Source organism: Carassius auratus, chromosome 5 (genome assembly GCF_003368295.1).
Source record: "Carassius auratus strain Wakin chromosome 5, ASM336829v1, whole genome shotgun sequence".
NCBI lineage: Eukaryota > Metazoa > Chordata > Actinopteri > Cypriniformes > Cyprinidae > Carassius > Carassius auratus.
Genome location: NC_039247.1, coordinates 16,598,473 through 16,616,992, shown reverse-complemented (window position 1 = coordinate 16,616,992; position 18,520 = coordinate 16,598,473). Strand labels below are relative to the sequence as shown.

Below are 18,520 nucleotides of genomic sequence, written 5' to 3'. Positions count from 1 at the left end.
GAGGGAGATACAGTCAAACAAGCATTGCAGATATTTTAGTGGGTTACTGAGAGAACAGCTTGATGTGATAATCTGCATTCCTGTGGTGCTCTGCTTTGACCTATAAAAACAGGAACCTGCATAGATGAAAGATGCAACGACAACAAAACATTAGGGTGACCATATGTCCTCTTTTTCCTAAATATGCCCTGGCAGGAAATTCGAAATGACCTAAAATGTCTGGGTTTTGATTTGGTTTTCATACATGCTGAAGGTAATTACTGAAAAGTAGCATGCGTGCAGGCATTGTACATGATCGACCAATCGTGGTATGTGTGAAGTTGAGCTCTATGAAGAACGGTCAAAACAATGTAAATACATGTACATATATTGTATAAGGAGTGTAGAGAACACATCGGAAGGAAAACAAAGCCTGGTCATTTTGGCCAATTTGGGCATATCTAATTTATGTTTGATATTTTTTTTACATATTGAATAGAAATGATTGCTGGATATGTTCTGATGATGTTCTATGAAATGTTTCATAGATGTTTTATATGAACCAAGGTGGTTGAATACAATTAATGCTTGAATTAAATATGCTAATTCTGATCTCAAAAGTTACAGATGTATGATCTATTGCCATCTACTGGTACACATTTCTAATTACGATAAAAGTCGCAGTAAACAAGTTATTTTATTTATTTATTTAGCTCTTCTTTAGTTGCTGAATTGTCACAGACAATTGTTTACAAAGAAACAGAAAATATGACAACAACACAAAATATAAAATATGTGGTTAAACATCAAGTTGAAATAATGATCTACATACAATGCATTTATTTCTAGACAAATACAAAGAACATTATAATTCTGCTTGGAAAAATAGCCTCTGCACTATTTAATATTCATAATATTCATAATGAATAAATACTTTTTTTATATGTTTTGTTTTCTGAACCACAAATATGATTACATGTGATCTGACTCAATTGTGAATCAAAAATTGTTCAATGAGGTAACAAAATTGTTTAATAACACTTTAGTAAATACAGTTACTAAACAAATTATGTCAGAAGCAAAACACTAACAGAACCCATTGTAACATTTTATCATATTAATGCTTGGGTCTACTGAACATGTTCTGTTTAACCAATGTTATTTTTTGTTATGTTAATTATACCTTAATTTCAGAGCACAAAAAGAGTATTTTGTACTTAGCACACCTACCAATCATGTATTCAGATGTGGCTTTTTAGGTATGTAGTGACACTGCCTATCATGATTGCACACCAATATATTGTCATGACATGACCTTCCTTCTGCAGGCGATCCACGTATGACCAATAGGACTGTCTTAGAAGTGTATGCTGTATTCCTGACTAGGCTTGCGTGTAGCGGATGATCTCACTCAAGTCATAGCCAGTTACTGCAAATGCATAGCCATCCCCGTCACAGAACTTGGCTCCGCAGATCTGTGTATCAGTCACACACTCATTGTACATGTGCTCAATCTAGAAAGGACAGAGAAACATGCGGGAGAACATTTGAAATCAGCTGAACATACAAAATGCTTTGCATTGAATGTCCATTTAATGAAACTACTAATGCAGTTCTAGTGCAAGTTCTCCACCGATCAAAAGCTTGGGGTCGGTAAGATTTTTAATGTTTCTGAAAGTCTCTTATGCTCACCAAGATTTGATCAAAGTAAAAACAGTAGTATTGTAAATATTGTTACAATTAATCTTTTATTTGAATAGTTTTTTTAGAGATGTATTAATGTATTTGCTGTCACTTTTGTTCAGTTTAATGCATTTTGCTGTGTAATATAATTAAATTATGAAAAAAAATCTTACTGACCCCAAACTTTTGAACGGTAGTGTACTGTTTGTGTCTGTGAGTGGTTTTACCTCTACACTATTAGTCTCTGGAGTCAAGCTCAGATGCCACACTCTAACCCAGGAGTCTTCTGCTGCAGAGATCAGCTTTTCCATTGAACAAAGGAAAAAAAGATCATTATATGAGATTTTACCATTTTAATAATACAATTAATTAAGCCTATTGGTGTTCATCAAAACAGATAAAAAAAAACGTATTTAAATCTGTTTTGATTAGTCAGGTTCGACTTATTTATCAAAATTTATTTGACATGAACCGAGAGAAATAAACCAATAGAAATGAAACCAAAAGAAAACATTACCGTATGCAGCTGCGAGAGGGCGCTCTATGCTGCTCAGTTCTCCTGTAGTCTACACTGAAGACATAGAGCGCCCTCTCGCGGCTGGAGACGGTAATGTTTTCTTTTGGTTCTTGGTTCTAAATAAATGTGACTTATATGTTTTTTTCCTCATCATGACATATTTTTGAACTGATGCGACTTATACTCAGGTGCGACTTATAGTCCGAAATATACGGTACTTAACATGCACATAGTAAAGTTGCATACATTAGCTGTGCAACATACAGACTGTTTACATAGCTCTTCTCTCACCAGTCCGGTGAACGGGGCGATGTCCAGTGAGTAGATCCAGCGTGCATGGGCATTGACCTCTGCATGCAGTATACCTGTGACCCCCTCATACAGACGAATCTGTCCTGTCCCATAGCCTGCAATGACTGTGCCCTTCCAGAGCTTTACTGAAGAACAACACGTGCTGAGAAAAGATATATAATAATATACATGTTATATTAATGATGCATTGCTATAAGTATAGTGGGCCTCTTTCAAAAAACACAAGCAGATGAATACATGCACATGAGTTTTTGTGAAATTTTTTGTAATGTCACTCTGACGTGAATTTTTTGATTAATGAAAAGGTACATTTTATGTTCTTTTGATAACACTTACCATAATAATAATATATAATAACACAATTAATTAGTTATCCAATTAGATTGTACTGTATAATAAATAATAAATTTAAAAATGAGACAATGTGTTTTTGATTTTATCATAGAACACTACTATTTTGAGCACCAGCATTAATGATTATACTGTATCATTTTTGTTAAGAATTTGGCCAATAACTAATTTGCATTCATGTAATTTATTGGAGCCAAACCTGAGAAGGAAGTCCGAAAGATCCTACAGGATTCTGTACACAATTCACGTTGTTGTAATCTATGGGCGGGGATTTTTACAAATAATCAATGAGTAAAATAAATAATCAATGTAAAATAAATCTCAATTCTGAGGTTTATGAATTGTTCATGAATCCAGGGAAAACTTTTCAGGAAGGTCAACTTTATTTGCAAATTTGGCAAAATATACTAATATATTTGCCAAAGTTTCATGAATGAAACCCATTGTCTCTTGTATAGTGAGTTTTAATTCCTAACATACTCAAAACCAGGAATCTTGTTGAGCAGTTGAAAATCTTCTCCTGATTTCCACACACAGAGGAGGCCAGAGTCATCAGCACTAACTAAATCAGCAATACACTCCTAAAAAAAGAAAACAGTTTAATAAAACACTTGAGCCACCAGTAACTTAAACAAACTTAACTAAACATGACAAAAAAAGCAACAACCTACAAATAGCATTTGCCCTATGAAATAACAATAATAGCAATGACATGAAAGTCACTGCAAGTTTATACCAGATTGCCTGAGCACTCCGAGGCCATGTCTGTGATTGCCTCTTTGTGTTCCTCCAAAACCTCAGACAGGGTGATGTTACTGCCTTTACTGGGAACGTCAAACACAAGCACTGAGCCAGATGAGACCCCTGAAGGAAGTGTGAGGAGTTAAAAAGGGCACTTTCAGTACACATACTAAGCAAATATGTAAATGAATTAGAATAGGTCCCTATGTAGCTACTGCTGACAGATGAAGACACTCACCTACACAAATATATTTTTCCCTCACTGCTGCAATTCCTCGAGCAAACACTGCCTTCGCTGGAAAATTACAACAGACAATGTCAGACAGGTACACAGAGGTCACAACCTGTTTCACACCTGTTTCTTTAAAGGATGTGAAAATAAAGAAAGAAAAAGAATGAACACGTTTACTGTATTTACAGACACAGAAGTGTGCACTGACCAGTCGGGGTCTCTGGTGTGTCCAGTGCATGCCAATAGACCATAATGGATCCATCCGATTCATACATCTGATGAATAAAAAAGTTCAAGTCATGTTTCCTGGGCAAATAAACCATTTTAATAGCATGGCATAACACTCAACCCACCTGGATTCCCTTCTGAGAGGTGAGAACAAGAAGATCTCTTGAGGGCAGGACACACCAGGCTGCCTGTCAGCAAAAAGAAAGAATAAAAAGAAGTTAATTAGGATTAAGGTGAAGCAATAAATGGTGTAAACAATGGCATCAAGACACTGTAGGCAAAACCGCACTAAACCAGTATAATCATCAGTCTTTATTAGCACTCAAATGGTAGGGTACCAGTGGTCTCACCTGCATGATAAGTGAGGAGCTGGTGGCCACGTTGCCTTCTTTAGACTGCAGCTGTCGGTGGGAATAGTTCAGCCCGTCCCAAGAGGCGCTGACCATGTTCACCACGTTAGCGTGCACCACCGTGAAATAGGTGAGACAGCGCGGCGCGATGCGCAGGACGCTCAGGTTGTTGTAGAGCGCCGACGCGCTGCTCTTTAACTGAATGCTTTTCTCTTTGTGGTACATCTTCTCAATTTTTTGGAAGAGCGCCGCTTGTTTACTTTATAAGCTAGGGATGTTGTTTCTGAAAGACAAGGCAGGACGTGTAAATCAGTTCAAACTAAAGGAACAGTTATGAAGAGTTTCTTGAGACAGTGAAGAGGCTGTTCAGTAACTGTTGCACTGCACTGCATTAAATCGGATTTTAGCAGCATGTCTAGACTCCAGATGATCTCTCGACAGCAATACGAGAGTATGAAAATATGAAATACTGCTTCTTTTCCAGTAACAACACTGACGTTCAGTTAACCTAAAAACTGATTATTTACCGTGTAACTGGGCGTGATACATTTAACTTATATAAATCGAAGCAGCTAACGTTACCAACCCTGAATGAAGGCAGCTGATGCGTTCTCCTGTTAATCTTCCTCGTTTCAGAGCAAATACTGAAACAAATGGCTCCAAATATGAAAATAACATACGCCGTCTCTGTTATTAGACTAATGAACGTCAAATAAGAGGTATTATGCATTTACTTGTTTAATTGTATTCAAGCAAGCTCTCACCATCTCGCGTCTCTTGCAGCCATAGTGACGGAGCAGACGTGTGTACGTGTGTAGAACGTCACAGTTATCTGCGGTGCACGGAGTGACGCAAAGTTCTAAACGTCTGAAACTTTACAAAAATAATTACGCATCTGCAACACTAAATCTCTATCTAATAATAATATTAATAATAATAATATTTTTTTATATATATATAGACAGAAAATCTACAAATCTCACAATGAAGCCACCAGTGTTGTAGTCGAGACCAGCTCATTCGAGTCAGAGTCCAGATCGAGTCCAGAGAGGGTCGAGTCCGAGTCAAGACCGAGTTCAGAAAGGGTCGAGTCCGAGTCAAGACCGAGACCAGAGAGATTGGGTCTGAGACAAGACCTAAAGAAATCTTCAAGAGTATGTCAAATGTTTGGTGGAAACAATAAATGTTAAAAGGGCCACATAGTATGTGGTGTAAAGGTAATTTTATTAGTATTATGAAGTGTTACTTGTCAATATTAAGTGCTCATTTTCACATAACACCGTTGTACCACTATACACATCCATATAACCTTTCTAGTACACATAATATTACTGTACGACTCTATATTGTAATTTTACATAACACTTCTAGTACAAGTAACATTACTGTACCACTATACCTGTAAATGTTCAACTGTAACAGCTTTTACATAACTTTTAACCTTGAAGCTTAACTAATGACTGCTAATATCTTTACAATGTCTTGGATTATGTGCACTTTAGATGTTGTGAAGATTACAGATGGGCATAATTACTTTTCAAAAAAATAAGTGAGGAGACCATCCTGCTACCCAACCGAGCACGATGTGGTCTCATGATAAATCCACCCCAACTAAAAACTCTCTCTACTGGCGCAGAGGAAGCGGGGACTGACAACAGTTATCATTTTATCACTTTCTGTAACAGCAATGGATAATCTAATGCTAATTTCACTGGATGGTGCGTTTTAATGCAGGGTAAAATACACACTAGTCAAAGTTTTTTTTAGTTACGGAGGGCATACACACAAGAGCCGAGTGACTGTCCAGGAAAATTTCATGCAAAAGTGTGTATGTGCCAGGGGAAGAAAGCTGGATCAAATGCCATATAAGTAAGTTCAATGCATTCTGTCAGACATTTTTTTTTGGGGGGGGGGGGGGGGGGGGATGTTTAGTGTTGAGACAGTCAGTCTGTGTCTGTATTCATTATATAATTTAATTAAACAATATTTGTTTTTTTTTCTGTGACCATTTTGTCCTACTTTGTAAAAATAACACAGTTGAGAGAAATAATGTAGCAATGTGGCTTTCTGGAAAGCGGGATCACTACAGGCGGATGGCAGGAGGGTAACTTAAGGCCGGTGACACACTGGCTGCGTGGCGTCTCTGCTGCGTGACAGAAACGTGGTGGCTGCTTCGCGTTTTCTGTCTTTACACACCAGAAGCGTGCCCGCACGCGGCGCTTGGCGCACTGCTGCTGCTGTAGGTGACATATAGAGGGAGGCCGCCAAAAAACCAGGCTCCTGTCTTCATGACAACAATATCAATTTTTTTTTTTTTCTTTTACATATATCTACTGATAGGACACCGTCAACAGTATTGACGGCAAAATAGAGTATGTTTGACAGGTGCAATATTTGACAATCGATCATTATTAATTTATTTTTTAAATTACATTTATATCTGAATTTATGTCAACCTATAGACTTTCAAATATCCAAATGTCATGAATTAATATGTATTTGTGTACAAAATGACATATAAACATATTTTCCTAGTATATTTTGCCTGGAAACGCTTCCAACATGCACGCGTGTCGCGTGAAAAATAGGCGTCGGTTCTATTTCTAGCATGCACGGGTTTTCCGCGCGTCTCACGCAGACAGTCTGCAAGATCTAACCTGTTAACATGGGAGCCGAATTAAAAACAGACACGCCACGCAGTGTGTCGCTGGCCTAACGTCTCACGTCAAAAGAAAATCACCAGTCATTGGATGTGTCAATCATACATCAATTTAAATAAACATTAAGATACAGTAATAATCATGAAATATTTTGATTGGGACTCGAGTGGACTCGGGCATAAGTCCGATTCCTAATATGTTCGAGTCCGAGTCAATACCGAGTCAAAATGCACACGAGTCCATGACAAGACCGAGACCATTAAAATACGGTCTCGAGACCGAGTCCAAGACCGAGTCCGAGTCTCGAGTACACAACACTGGAAGCCACATTAAGTTCTCAATCAGTTAGATGGTGATTTTTCGGGCTACTGCAATTTTCCAAATTTGTCAATTGTCATCCAATTTGATGTCAAGGAGACCTGCCAGGCAAGAACACGAAAAAAACTGGCACTTTAGGTGAGATTTGGGGAAAAAGACTGCAATTAATATACAATCTGGTTCAGAGGTTGCTGCCCCTTCAAACTATTCATGCAAAGTAACCCTGTCAAACACTGTATGACATGCCATGACATTAAAGTCTGGGCAACCTGTGATGCCAGTACAAACTATGCCTGGAATATGTAGGTCTTCACAGGCAAAATTGCTGGGGCACAGCCTGAAAGAAATCAGGGCAGACACATTTTACCCCAAATGACAGCTAGTCTCCAGAAATAGACAATAACCTGCAACACTTTCTTTACATTGAATGGCTTTGGCACAATGCTTCTTCAGAGAAAATGGTTGGAAGTGTGTGTAGGAATAATTTAAAACACCCTTTAAACAGAAGACTTAAAAAACAAAAACTTGCTGACCCATGGCACTATTTTTCAATATTCTGGATGATTACATGTACAATTCTTTTGTGCTGTGGAAGGAAATAAATATTTGTTTGATCCAAGGAAAGAACTACCAAAGGGCACCTGTGTCCTCTCATTCGGACAAGAAGGGCACAGGACGGGCCTTCAGATGACCAGGAAATAAATCATCATCTTCTCATCAACCAGGGATTAAGAAGAAAATCTATAGCCTTCTAGTGGTTAAACCATGTCATTACATTTGACTTGGATCCACCAATGCCCTCCACCCACCAGCAGATGGTACCAGATCTGCTTTCTAGGCTCTTGAGTGGTTTTAAATACGAAATTATTTTCTATACCCACTGTATGTTTTTATACAGTCTATGATATACACAGACACGCATGAATATATTTAAAAATATATAGATTTATACACAATACAGACACATTTGGATATGATTAATCGCAATTAATCATTTGACAGTCCTAATAAATGTATAATTTTATGTCAAATTAAATTTTAATTGTGTATAATTTAGAGGTAAATATCATAATATCATAAATACCCCACTCCAAAACAAAAGTTGTAAGTTCAAAAGTTATATGGTTATTATTTCTGGTAAACTTTAGAGGGTTTAACGTCTGAGTGCTTGCCATATGTGATTGCTGCTCCTCCCTACTGAAGGCTGACCACCTGAGCATTTAAAAAAAAAATATATATATTATTATTGTTGTTGAATGGGTTCAGTCCATTCAGTGGCTGTTTTGGAAATACACTGGTCCCCTGGAAACATGGACACTTGGTGTTAAAATGAAAACTAAAGAGTTTTCATTTAGATAATAATTTTGACTATGGTTTAAAGGAGATAATGTGATAATATGATATGGTGATGATTTAGGATAAGTGCATAGAATTTGCATCTGAAATGGTAAAATTATGTCTATGATAATCAGAAGACCTGAAGCCAAGTAGGATTTAATAGGATGCAGGTTTTCAAATAAACAAAATCATATTATTTGTTTACCAGTTAATCAAGAATATAAAAATCCTCATTTTACTTTTTGCAGCACATTTGCAAAATAGCTGCCTGTGACCCTCCTACATCATACAGATACCAAAATCTCTTTTGATATCTAGTTGTTCACATTCTGTGGGAGGTACAACGTTTCCTCATTCTAAAAGACCTGAGCAATATTTTATTCATTCCTCTCACTGAAAAGCAAAATAAAAATACTAACTCTGGAATTTCCTTGAATTATATATATATATATATATATATATATATATATATATATATATATATATATATATAAAGGCAAGAAAAGAAAAGCAGTAAAACAATCACGTGACACAAATCAATTAATAAAAAAAATGGAAAGGTTAACATGTAACAGTATGCAGTATTGTCAACCTCACACAATAACATCACTGTTAACTGCTTACAACAAAGTATATGTGTGCATTTGTAGACAGCAAGGGACTAAGAACAAATGAATGCCTGTACACAAGAGGCCTGTCAGAGTGGTCAAAGATGTGTGTAGGCTTGTGAAAGTACAGTGAGCATGGGCCCCATATATAAATAGATGGGCATTAGAAGGAGGGAGGCAGAGGGGAGGATGGAGTCCAGGCCATCTCTTATTAAACGTATGGTGTGCAGGATATGGTGTACAGCATACTGTCACACTGTTCTTGTAGTATAATTTAAAGTTCTGTAGAGAAGTTGTCATATCATTTGACTGCTATTGTATGGCAGTTGTCTTGGACTTGTACTGAGATCTAGATGTGCGGAAGAGACTTTTCAATAATCAGTGCCAGTGTAGAAATAATGTACTAACTGTCAGTCATAATAAATCTATTCAGTTAGCAAAATAACAACAGTGATAAGAAAATCATTTTCAGGTTGAGCATAGGCCTATTTTCATTTCAATACAGTGACTATGTTCACTGCACAGTTGGTAGTCTAGAAAAGTAGCATTTTGTAGCATTATTTGACACTTTCAGCACCATAGAAACACAAATAGGTGTAAACATTATGTAAGTGTTTTCCTTTGCGCTCCCATTCTCTTTAAATATGGCCTGCCTCCATCACTCCATCTTAGAAACAACATAGCAACGAGAAGAGATCTGTCATCTCAGCTTGAAAGGAATGCCATTCAAATTGTTGAGCCACATAAAGTATCTTCCTCTTTTTACATCTGTAAATTACAGTTCAGATTGCTTTCCCCTTTATGTTTGGTTATATTGGGGGGATAAACGTCTTTTAAATTAATAATCTTATGTATAATGTGCACAGTTTTCCTTAGTTTTCCTCCCTTTCCCCCAACATAGCGGAACACGTAATTGCGTTTTATCGTCTCTTGTGAATTAGTGTTCTACACTCAATCTTTGAACACTTCTGCACTTCATGTGCCATAAATGTTCAGTCTTTTCTCTCAAGTGAAAATCTGTTGTGCTCCACTGACCGCTGTTGGCTAGATTAACGCTGTCGCTCTTCGCACGTCCTAATTTTGTTGAGTTAGATGTGTTTACTCCAAAAATGTATTCTTGACCATATCCCTACACCTAAACCTAACCTTAACCATGAGTAATCCCTAAAATCAGAGGAAATGATAGATGAATGACACTGATGTACAAGCACCAAACAGTGATTTTAAGCATAAACTTCACAAAATCTATAAACTGGTTCTTCAAATATGATTGGTTAATCACAATGTTGTTCCAGGGACAACAAAGATGTTGTCCCAGGAACATGTCTCACTTGGTAAAATCAGGTTCTGCGTTGCTCTTCACTCTCTGCCTTGCGTGCTGGGAAATATTACTTTATTCGCTATCTTTATCAGAACACATCGTAATCTGGAAGTCAAACATTTTATGATTAGTGTTGTTATTGCGCCACACACACGCAGTGATGGATGCTGTTTGGAGAGGCTTCTGCACTTTTGTTCTCACAGCATTTGTTTTTCAAGGTAAAGACTGAGCATGTAGTATCAGTAGCTAATTTATTAAATAACAACAATATATCTATATTTTAATGTTTAAACTTGTAGAACAAATAGCATTTGTCCATATAATGTTGTCACCCGACATGAAAAAAATACTATAGTAAATACTGTAGTGTTTTTAACCATACTATAGTAAAGTGTATAATATATATTAGTATTTATAACACTTTTGAATTAATGCTATACGGCATATTGAAGTATTAAGTATATTGAACTGATAAACTTTAAAACTGTAGTATACTGTATTACTTTAGTTTTTACTACAGTAAACTGTAGTGTATTTTAGTTTATTATACCCTAGTTGTAGAAAACTTAGTACAGTTTTGTTTTAATAATTGTTTATATTTCTATAGCTGTTATATTACCACAGCAAGAATTACCGCAACAAATTAATTCAAGTACTTTAATACAGTATGGTTTAAAAACACTGTAGTATTTACTATACAATTATACTATTTTTTCATTAGTTTAAAATTTACAGTACACTATAAATGCTAAATTGGCTGTATTACAGAAACTTCTGGTCTTATCTTAATTTTAGATATAAAGAAGTTCTATTTCGTAAGTGAAATTACGATGGTTTCTAAACATATGGGATATGATTATGAGTTATTATGTTTCTACAATACAGGTGGCAGTTTAAGACAGTCCAGCTCCACTAATGCATACTAATTCGTAAATATGTAGTAACGTCTTTGCTACAATGTTCAGATTTAAGGATGGTTTTCTAACTTGATCAAGACTGTTGCCTTTATGTATCTATCAGTTGTTTGTGTAGTGATTTTAGCAGCAGATGTGCTATATGTGAGGATTTTGATGTAGGCCTATGATTAAAAATGGTTTTCGGCATACACTGTTTATATTTGCAATGTGATTTTTACCTAGCCTATAATGTAGTTTATAATAAGCTGCAGTTACTCTTCTTTCCCTTGTAGAAGTTAAAGGACTCATGATCAGGAATGAGGAGCTGAGAAAGTGTTTACAAGTAAATGATGGTCAGGTCAGCAGGAGTTTAACCCTGCAAGAGTGCAGAGCAGATTCGGCCTCTCAAGAGTGGCTCTGGATCCCTGAGACACGCTCCCTCAGCAACCCACAGACGGGAGGGTGTTTAACTGCACCTCAGATCCAGGAGCTTGAGAGCATTTGGCTGTAAGCTTGTAGGTCTGAGGAGGAGGATCATGAAGGCCAGACCTGGAGCTGCTCTAAAAAGGGTCTCCTGACGCTACATGGCAAGGGTCTGCACCTGAGTGTACGTCACGATTCCTCAAAGGTCTTTCTTTCCAAAGATCATGGGAAAGGTAGCAAGTGGAGGACACTTGCTAATCAAACAGTATGCGAGGAGACAGATAGCACACATCACGGCCAGAATTTGTTGCAAGATTCTCAGCAGACACTTTCGAATGGACCGCGTATCATCACTCAGATTCGCTATTGGCATTGAAAGAGAGTTAGATTAGGAGTTCTTTATTAATGATGGATCTGTGTTTCATGTAGTATTCTTCCCATTCTTCCCATCTCCATCTTCAGTTAAAACTCGGTCTGGTGAGCATCTGTTATCATTTCTGTTATAACAGATCATATCATCTTCTGTAATGTTTTTTTTTTTTTTTTTTACTTTTACTTTCTCATCTGGTCATATTTATTTGTACCAGGGTTCCCACAGGAAAACTTGGAAATAACAAAATATTTTGAAAAGTCATGGAAACACAACATAATTTTAAAAGTCATTGATGGACCTTCTGTTAATGTGTTTACAACAGACTATGGTGAGTGTGGAAAGAGCTCATCAGTTTTCAGAAAAAAACTGCTTTATATGTTAAATCAGTCCGGAAAAATATGGTATAAACAAACAAATATTTAAAACACACTACATTCCCCTGATTCTGGAATAGTTAGTCTGCCTTATGTCCACATGAGAGCAGCAGAGGAGAGGAAACCTAAACACGGCGCCTTCTCTGTGGTGATGAGCCAAAGAAACATTCACAAATTGTAATGACAGAAAATAAGTACAAATAAAAATAAAATAAAAATTGGAGTGACTGATACACAAAATAAGAATATTAGTTTGTGATATTCTAATGTGTTTAATACCAGGAACAGGCTGGAAAATGACAATGTTGCTTCTAAGCATCTTGGGCTTGTGATCCTCACTCTTAACATCTACCAGAACAGGTAAGATATTTCTCATTTTTGGTAAATAACACTTAAAGACTGTTTTATTCGCAATTACAGCATTTAATTGAATGCATCTAAATACAGATGGAAATTATCAGATTTTCCTTGAAATAAAACTGATCTGTGAGCAGGCATTGAGATTGGTTTCATAACAAGGAATGAGTCAGCAACATGGCCAACAAACCCCAACCCCCACGTTATGAGTTGCTGATCTTTTCTTTTCTTTTTTTTCTTATCCTTTTTTTTTCTTGTCTTCATGCACAGGAGAAAGAAGACTGTGGTGGTGCTGAAATCTTACACTCCGACTGGAGAGAGCAGTTTGCCTGGGTCCCCGGTGCCTAGTGAGAGAGCTCCTCTAACCCGACACCTTATGAAAACTGCTCAGTCTCCCTCCATCCAGCGAGGTGAGATCCTTGTTGAATGGAGAGATGGAACAGTCACCCCACTCTTTGAAACGCATCTAACTGACTAAGTGGTGTCTTGTAGATGAAAAGGTTTTGAGTAACTTGCACATTGTTCATTGGTAACTTGCACAGTGCATTGGTGGCTTTATTCTGTTTAATTGTTTGTTTATAAAAAAAATGCTTTATTCAGATTAATCAAATTGTTTAAAAACAAATTAATTGTGATTCAGCAATAGTTTTTCTAAATAATGACCCATGTCCAGGGAATCATTACCAATTTCATGATCAATTTCCGTGTATTTATTTATTTGATATGTAGCTGTGGAATTGGATAAAATGATTGCAAGAAAATAAAGATACACAATCACATAGTCATTCTCACAACTTTAACACAAGCATATTGATAAGGATTAATTAGCAATCTCTGTCTTATCCCATAAAATTATTTCTAATCAAATCAAAATTTCATGTGACTGTCATTAATCCCTTATATACTCAATATCTTTAAAAATCACAAACATCTGTTGGGTTGACTGTGCTCTAGCAAACAGAATGCCATCCCTTTGCTGAATTTGGAAAAACGGAGGTTGGGTTCTGATCAAAGACAATTTTCGGGTACCTTGCCAAAAAGTCATAAGGTAACTTCAGGTCAAATACCAATCAAACTGAATGTTTTTAAACCAAGCGTTGTGTTCAACAGTAGATTATTCTTGATTTACATATCTGCCATAGTTTTTTTTTATATCCTGGAGGCAGTTGTCTTGATAGTGTCATTTAGAATTAGTGTAAAATATATGAAAACCATTTGTATTAAAACAAATAATTTTAGTAAGCATTACATGTAAAATAGTAACATCTTATCTTTCCAATAAAGATCTGTTGACACACAAACTTTGTCGCAGCTTGCAAAGGGGTGGAGGGCCACCTCCTTCTTAACTTTTCTGCCAGATTTATAACAATAAAGCTAACATTACCTGTTTCTTTTAACTTACTGTTGTGATGCTCAGATGATAGCCAAGAGATAAAAAAAAAACATGTCTGTGCAAGTGTGTTGTTAGGGTGTAAAGCAGACATATTTTAAGTTGGAGAGAGGGGTTGAAACGCAAGCACGGAAATCAAAGCCAGAATCACAATCACATGGTATTGCAAATTCTCTCTTCTTCACACATGCATCAAGTTTACAACAAGTTTATAATGACGAACTAAACTAAATGTTTGATTATAAATTATATACAAACAATCTGTACTAATAAATGCCTTTTAAAGGATTTGAGGCTGTTGTAGCACAATAGCAGACACCTGTCAGAGATATATGGTGTGGTTCACGTAAAAGAATCACATTTGCATACAACACTCCAAAAGAATCTCACCTTTGCTTTCCACTGTTATGCAGTGGTACTCTCCTAGAGTGGTTTAAGTAGCAAGGTTTTGCTATGTAGATATGCAGTTGACAATATTTACAATCATAGAACAAATATTTATTTATTTATTTATTTATTTGTAGTCAAAACTCTACAAGATGCTACTATAGTATAACCAACAAAAAATGGAAGACATGCCTGTGCAAGTGACAGGGTGTGACAGCTTTTTAAAAGCAGTTATGTTGAGTAGGTGTTTACTGGAAAGCCAAATGTGTTACGTCAATTGTGTTTGCTTTTGTTTTATTATAATTAACGTTATTAGTTGCGACAAACACTTTATACGTATATATCTTTGCATGCCCTTGAGGTCACTGTGATATAATGACATACGCAGAGACATTCCAGAGATAACGTGACATAAAATCGAGTGCATTTCATACCAGTGAATGTGTATTACATCTGCATTGCTCTGTTATCATTACTTTTGATGTATTCGGTGTTCTTTGCAGATAAGCCAACAAGCAACCGTTGAGTATTTAGTATGTCCCTAACATAACAGTCTCCATAAAAAAGGTACAATTAAACATGGAGTACAAGCTCTCTCTGCTCCCACACATGTAGTATATGTATCATTTACATTACATGAGACAGGACCAAAGAAATTGCTTGTAATCGCCTTTGTATATAAGTAGAAGCTCCCCCATAGGACATCTGTCTAGATAATAGAGGATGTCCCCACCCGAAAGAGCATAATTGAGTTCATATCTGTGACTGTCGCCCTATTTCCATTGGCTCTGAGTTTGTATATCTGATCATCACCTTTTCTGTTCTCCCACAAGAATACAATTATGGAAATTAGTCGTAATGGTCATATGCCGCAACTGCTCATATCATAAAAATGCATCAGGATGTTAAAGCATGAACAAGATGATACCTGACAAAAGATCAGCTTAATGAGACTAAATCTCTGAACAAGCTCAAATTGGCAAGACACTCTGTGCAGAACATCTAAATGATGCTCCGTTCGTTTGTACAGATTGCAGAAGTACATCTTAAAACATGTCCTTATTAAAGATCACCTATCTTTTCTCACATATTTTTCAAAGGAACTCTGAAATAAGAATAGGTGATTGTTCGTGGAAGGGCACAAGGGTACATCCAAAGGTCAGAAATAAATCAAAAGATGCATTGTGCAGTACACTGACACAATACATCCGACTTGGTTTGTTAAAATAACAGTAATGCTGTCAGAGGTAAAAAAAATTAATTATGGGCACATTGACCAGTTTTTTTAGGACTTCAATAATTTCCTGGAGAATAATGAGAATTAATTCAGCTTTTTTGTATAATACTCAGGGATTGTGCACTCTCAAATGCATGTACATTAAAAAAATAGGTATCCATAGGTATAGGTATTCACAACACTTCAATAATGATTTTCTACAGTATGCTATATTGCCTTTTCCAAGCAAAAGATGTTTTAATCAGCTACTGAAAAATTCCAGAGCAACCCTGCTAAAAAATCAGGTATAGGTCTAATCTCAATTTCTTTGGAAAACATCTGAAAAATCTCAGCAGTATGGATTCCTCTCAGCTTGTTTTTACACATATGGACAGCATACAGTTTGGCAGCATCTTAAAGGCACAGTATCTTGGTGCTGTGACGTCTTAGCTCCCAACAAAAGACAAGGTGACCTTTGGGCACTTTTGGTGCATCAAAACAGGAAACAACATTGTAAACTTGGGAATGTGCTTAACAAGTACTGTATGTGGATCTCAAAGAGTGCAACTAAATCATGACCTGCACATTTTGCCCAAAGAGGTTGTGTTAATTTGACAATATTGTAGAGATACACTCAACAAAACCATTTGGCTGACATACATAAATAAACTCAGTTGTAAATCTAAAAACTACAGACATATTGCTTAGCATAAAGATGAAAAGACTTAATGTTCTTTTGGACATCACATGTGATGCTGAAGCCAATATTTGTAGCTACAGCAGTCTTTCGAGAGGATTTTCAGGTATGTGAAGGTTTCTGCACAGAAAGAAAAAAAGGCGTCATCCCGTAGGGCGTTTTATTAAACCCACTCACATTCTGACTGCTATGCATTCTGACCTCTTACAATCCTAAACAGTGTTTAGGTGCTACACAAAGGACATCATTTACTGTTCAGAATTGATATATGTTTTCCAATCTAAAGACCAACACTGAAAATCCTTCTCTTGGAGTTTTCCATGTCATTGAGGAATATTTGTGTCACAGCTGCTCTGATTTTGTGAAACATGGGGAAATGAATTAGAGGAGGACACATGCTGTAATTATGTGGTAGATTCCTGTTTACGTAAAAACTCCACACCCAATCACAATACCTTATGTTATCAAGCAAACAGAGCAAAACCCCTGAAATAACTGCAGATTTTCACACCACATTAAAGCTGGCATGCGTTACCTAAACTCAGGTTAAAAATGAAACAGATGTCCGGAGACTTCCATGCAGGTGTGTGGGCTCTAAGCCAGATACCACTACACTAAGATAAGCTTCACAGCGTCTCAACAAGGGCAAGGGTTTTTGTCATGGTACTTGTTCAGCTTGTTTCCCACGCTGAGTGAAAATTAGGACAAGAGCTGTCGTGTGGAAGTGGTCCTCTTCGCTGAAAAACGAGAACTGGTGCTGAAAGAGCCTCAGGAACAGAGAAGCAGTCCATGGTAATGTACCGCAAGGGTTAGAACTGGATGCGATGGCCAAGGAAGTCATATTTACTGCAAAGAGAGGGCTTTGTGAATGTGGGCAATTTGAGCCAGCTGAGATGATTTCCTCATATATCTGACTTGTAGTTCCAGGAAGAGGCAAGCTGCTCTTTAAGAAAATCATTGAACATATTGGCCCGAGTATGTAGTCCAGAAACCATGCATGACAATAAAGACTTTTACTTTGCTCCAAAAATGATCTCAAATAAGTGCTGTCCATTCTAAACTTTCTATTCATTACAGCATCCTGAAAAAACATATCAAAGTTTCCTGAAAAAGTGAAGCAGCACAACTTTTTTCAACACTGATAATAAAATGTTTCTTGAGCACCAAATCTGCATGTTAGAATGGTTTCTGAAGGATCACGTGAAAATGAAGACTTGATTTCTTTTCTTTGCAAATCATCGATGTGCAAGCTTGAATTAAATGCACTGATTTATGTGTAGAGGAGGCTGGTCTTTCAGTTATGTTTTGTAACGGGTTTTACAAATTTAACAACTGTGAGTCATTGCTCTGTCAACAACACTGTGTTGTCAGCAACAATTAGTTTTTGTGGGGTTATGGGAAATAAATCAGTGATAACAAATATTCTAATTGAGTTCAGAGGATTTTAACCTGGCGTGTTGTGGCTTGGCTGAAGTTTAGTTTCCCTCTCTTAATGGGGGAATTTACTTTATTTTAACCTGCACACACCCAGGTTTTCTCCCAAAAGCCTTAATATGATTGAAAGAAAGACAGGACATTTTCTTACTCTTGCATACTTATATTTAAGTACACACCTTTTGTTACATTAGCCCTTAATTAGACTTGTTTTATTCATCTTGTGGTGTTTTTGATAATTAATGGCTTTGGCATTTACTGAATGTCCACATCCTTAACATGACAAAGAAGTCATGAGGGTGGTTTCGGGTAAACAACATGAAAATGACCAAATG

At 36.6% G+C, this 18,520-nt stretch overlaps 1 protein-coding gene across 5 annotated transcripts; it reads right to left on the bottom strand.

Moving 5' to 3' along the window:
- Window positions 1-671: 671 nt before the first annotated feature.
- Window positions 672-5,199, bottom strand: LOC113078649 (WD repeat-containing protein 54-like). 5 transcript variants are annotated; one of them, XM_026250977.1, is made up of 11 exons: window positions 5,158-5,186; window positions 4,980-5,050; window positions 4,394-4,676; window positions 4,169-4,231; window positions 4,024-4,090; window positions 3,822-3,878; window positions 3,579-3,706; window positions 3,323-3,423; window positions 2,471-2,633; window positions 1,890-1,964; window positions 672-1,493 (listed from the first exon to the last, which is right to left on the bottom strand). In XM_026250977.1, exons 3-11 carry the CDS (start codon window positions 4,616-4,618, stop codon window positions 1,362-1,364), a joined length of 1,011 nt encoding a protein of 336 aa, XP_026106762.1. In that variant the 5' UTR covers window positions 4,619-4,676; window positions 4,980-5,050; window positions 5,158-5,186; the 3' UTR covers window positions 672-1,361. The 5 variants fall into 5 exon arrangements, with proteins under 5 accessions (XP_026106762.1, XP_026106767.1, XP_026106777.1 ...); XM_026250982.1 differs by having other exon boundaries at window positions 4,980-5,037; window positions 5,158-5,174; XM_026250992.1 differs by lacking the exon at window positions 5,158-5,186 and adding an exon at window positions 5,128-5,144 and having other exon boundaries at window positions 4,980-5,037.
- Window positions 5,200-18,520: the final 13,321 nt, after the last annotated feature.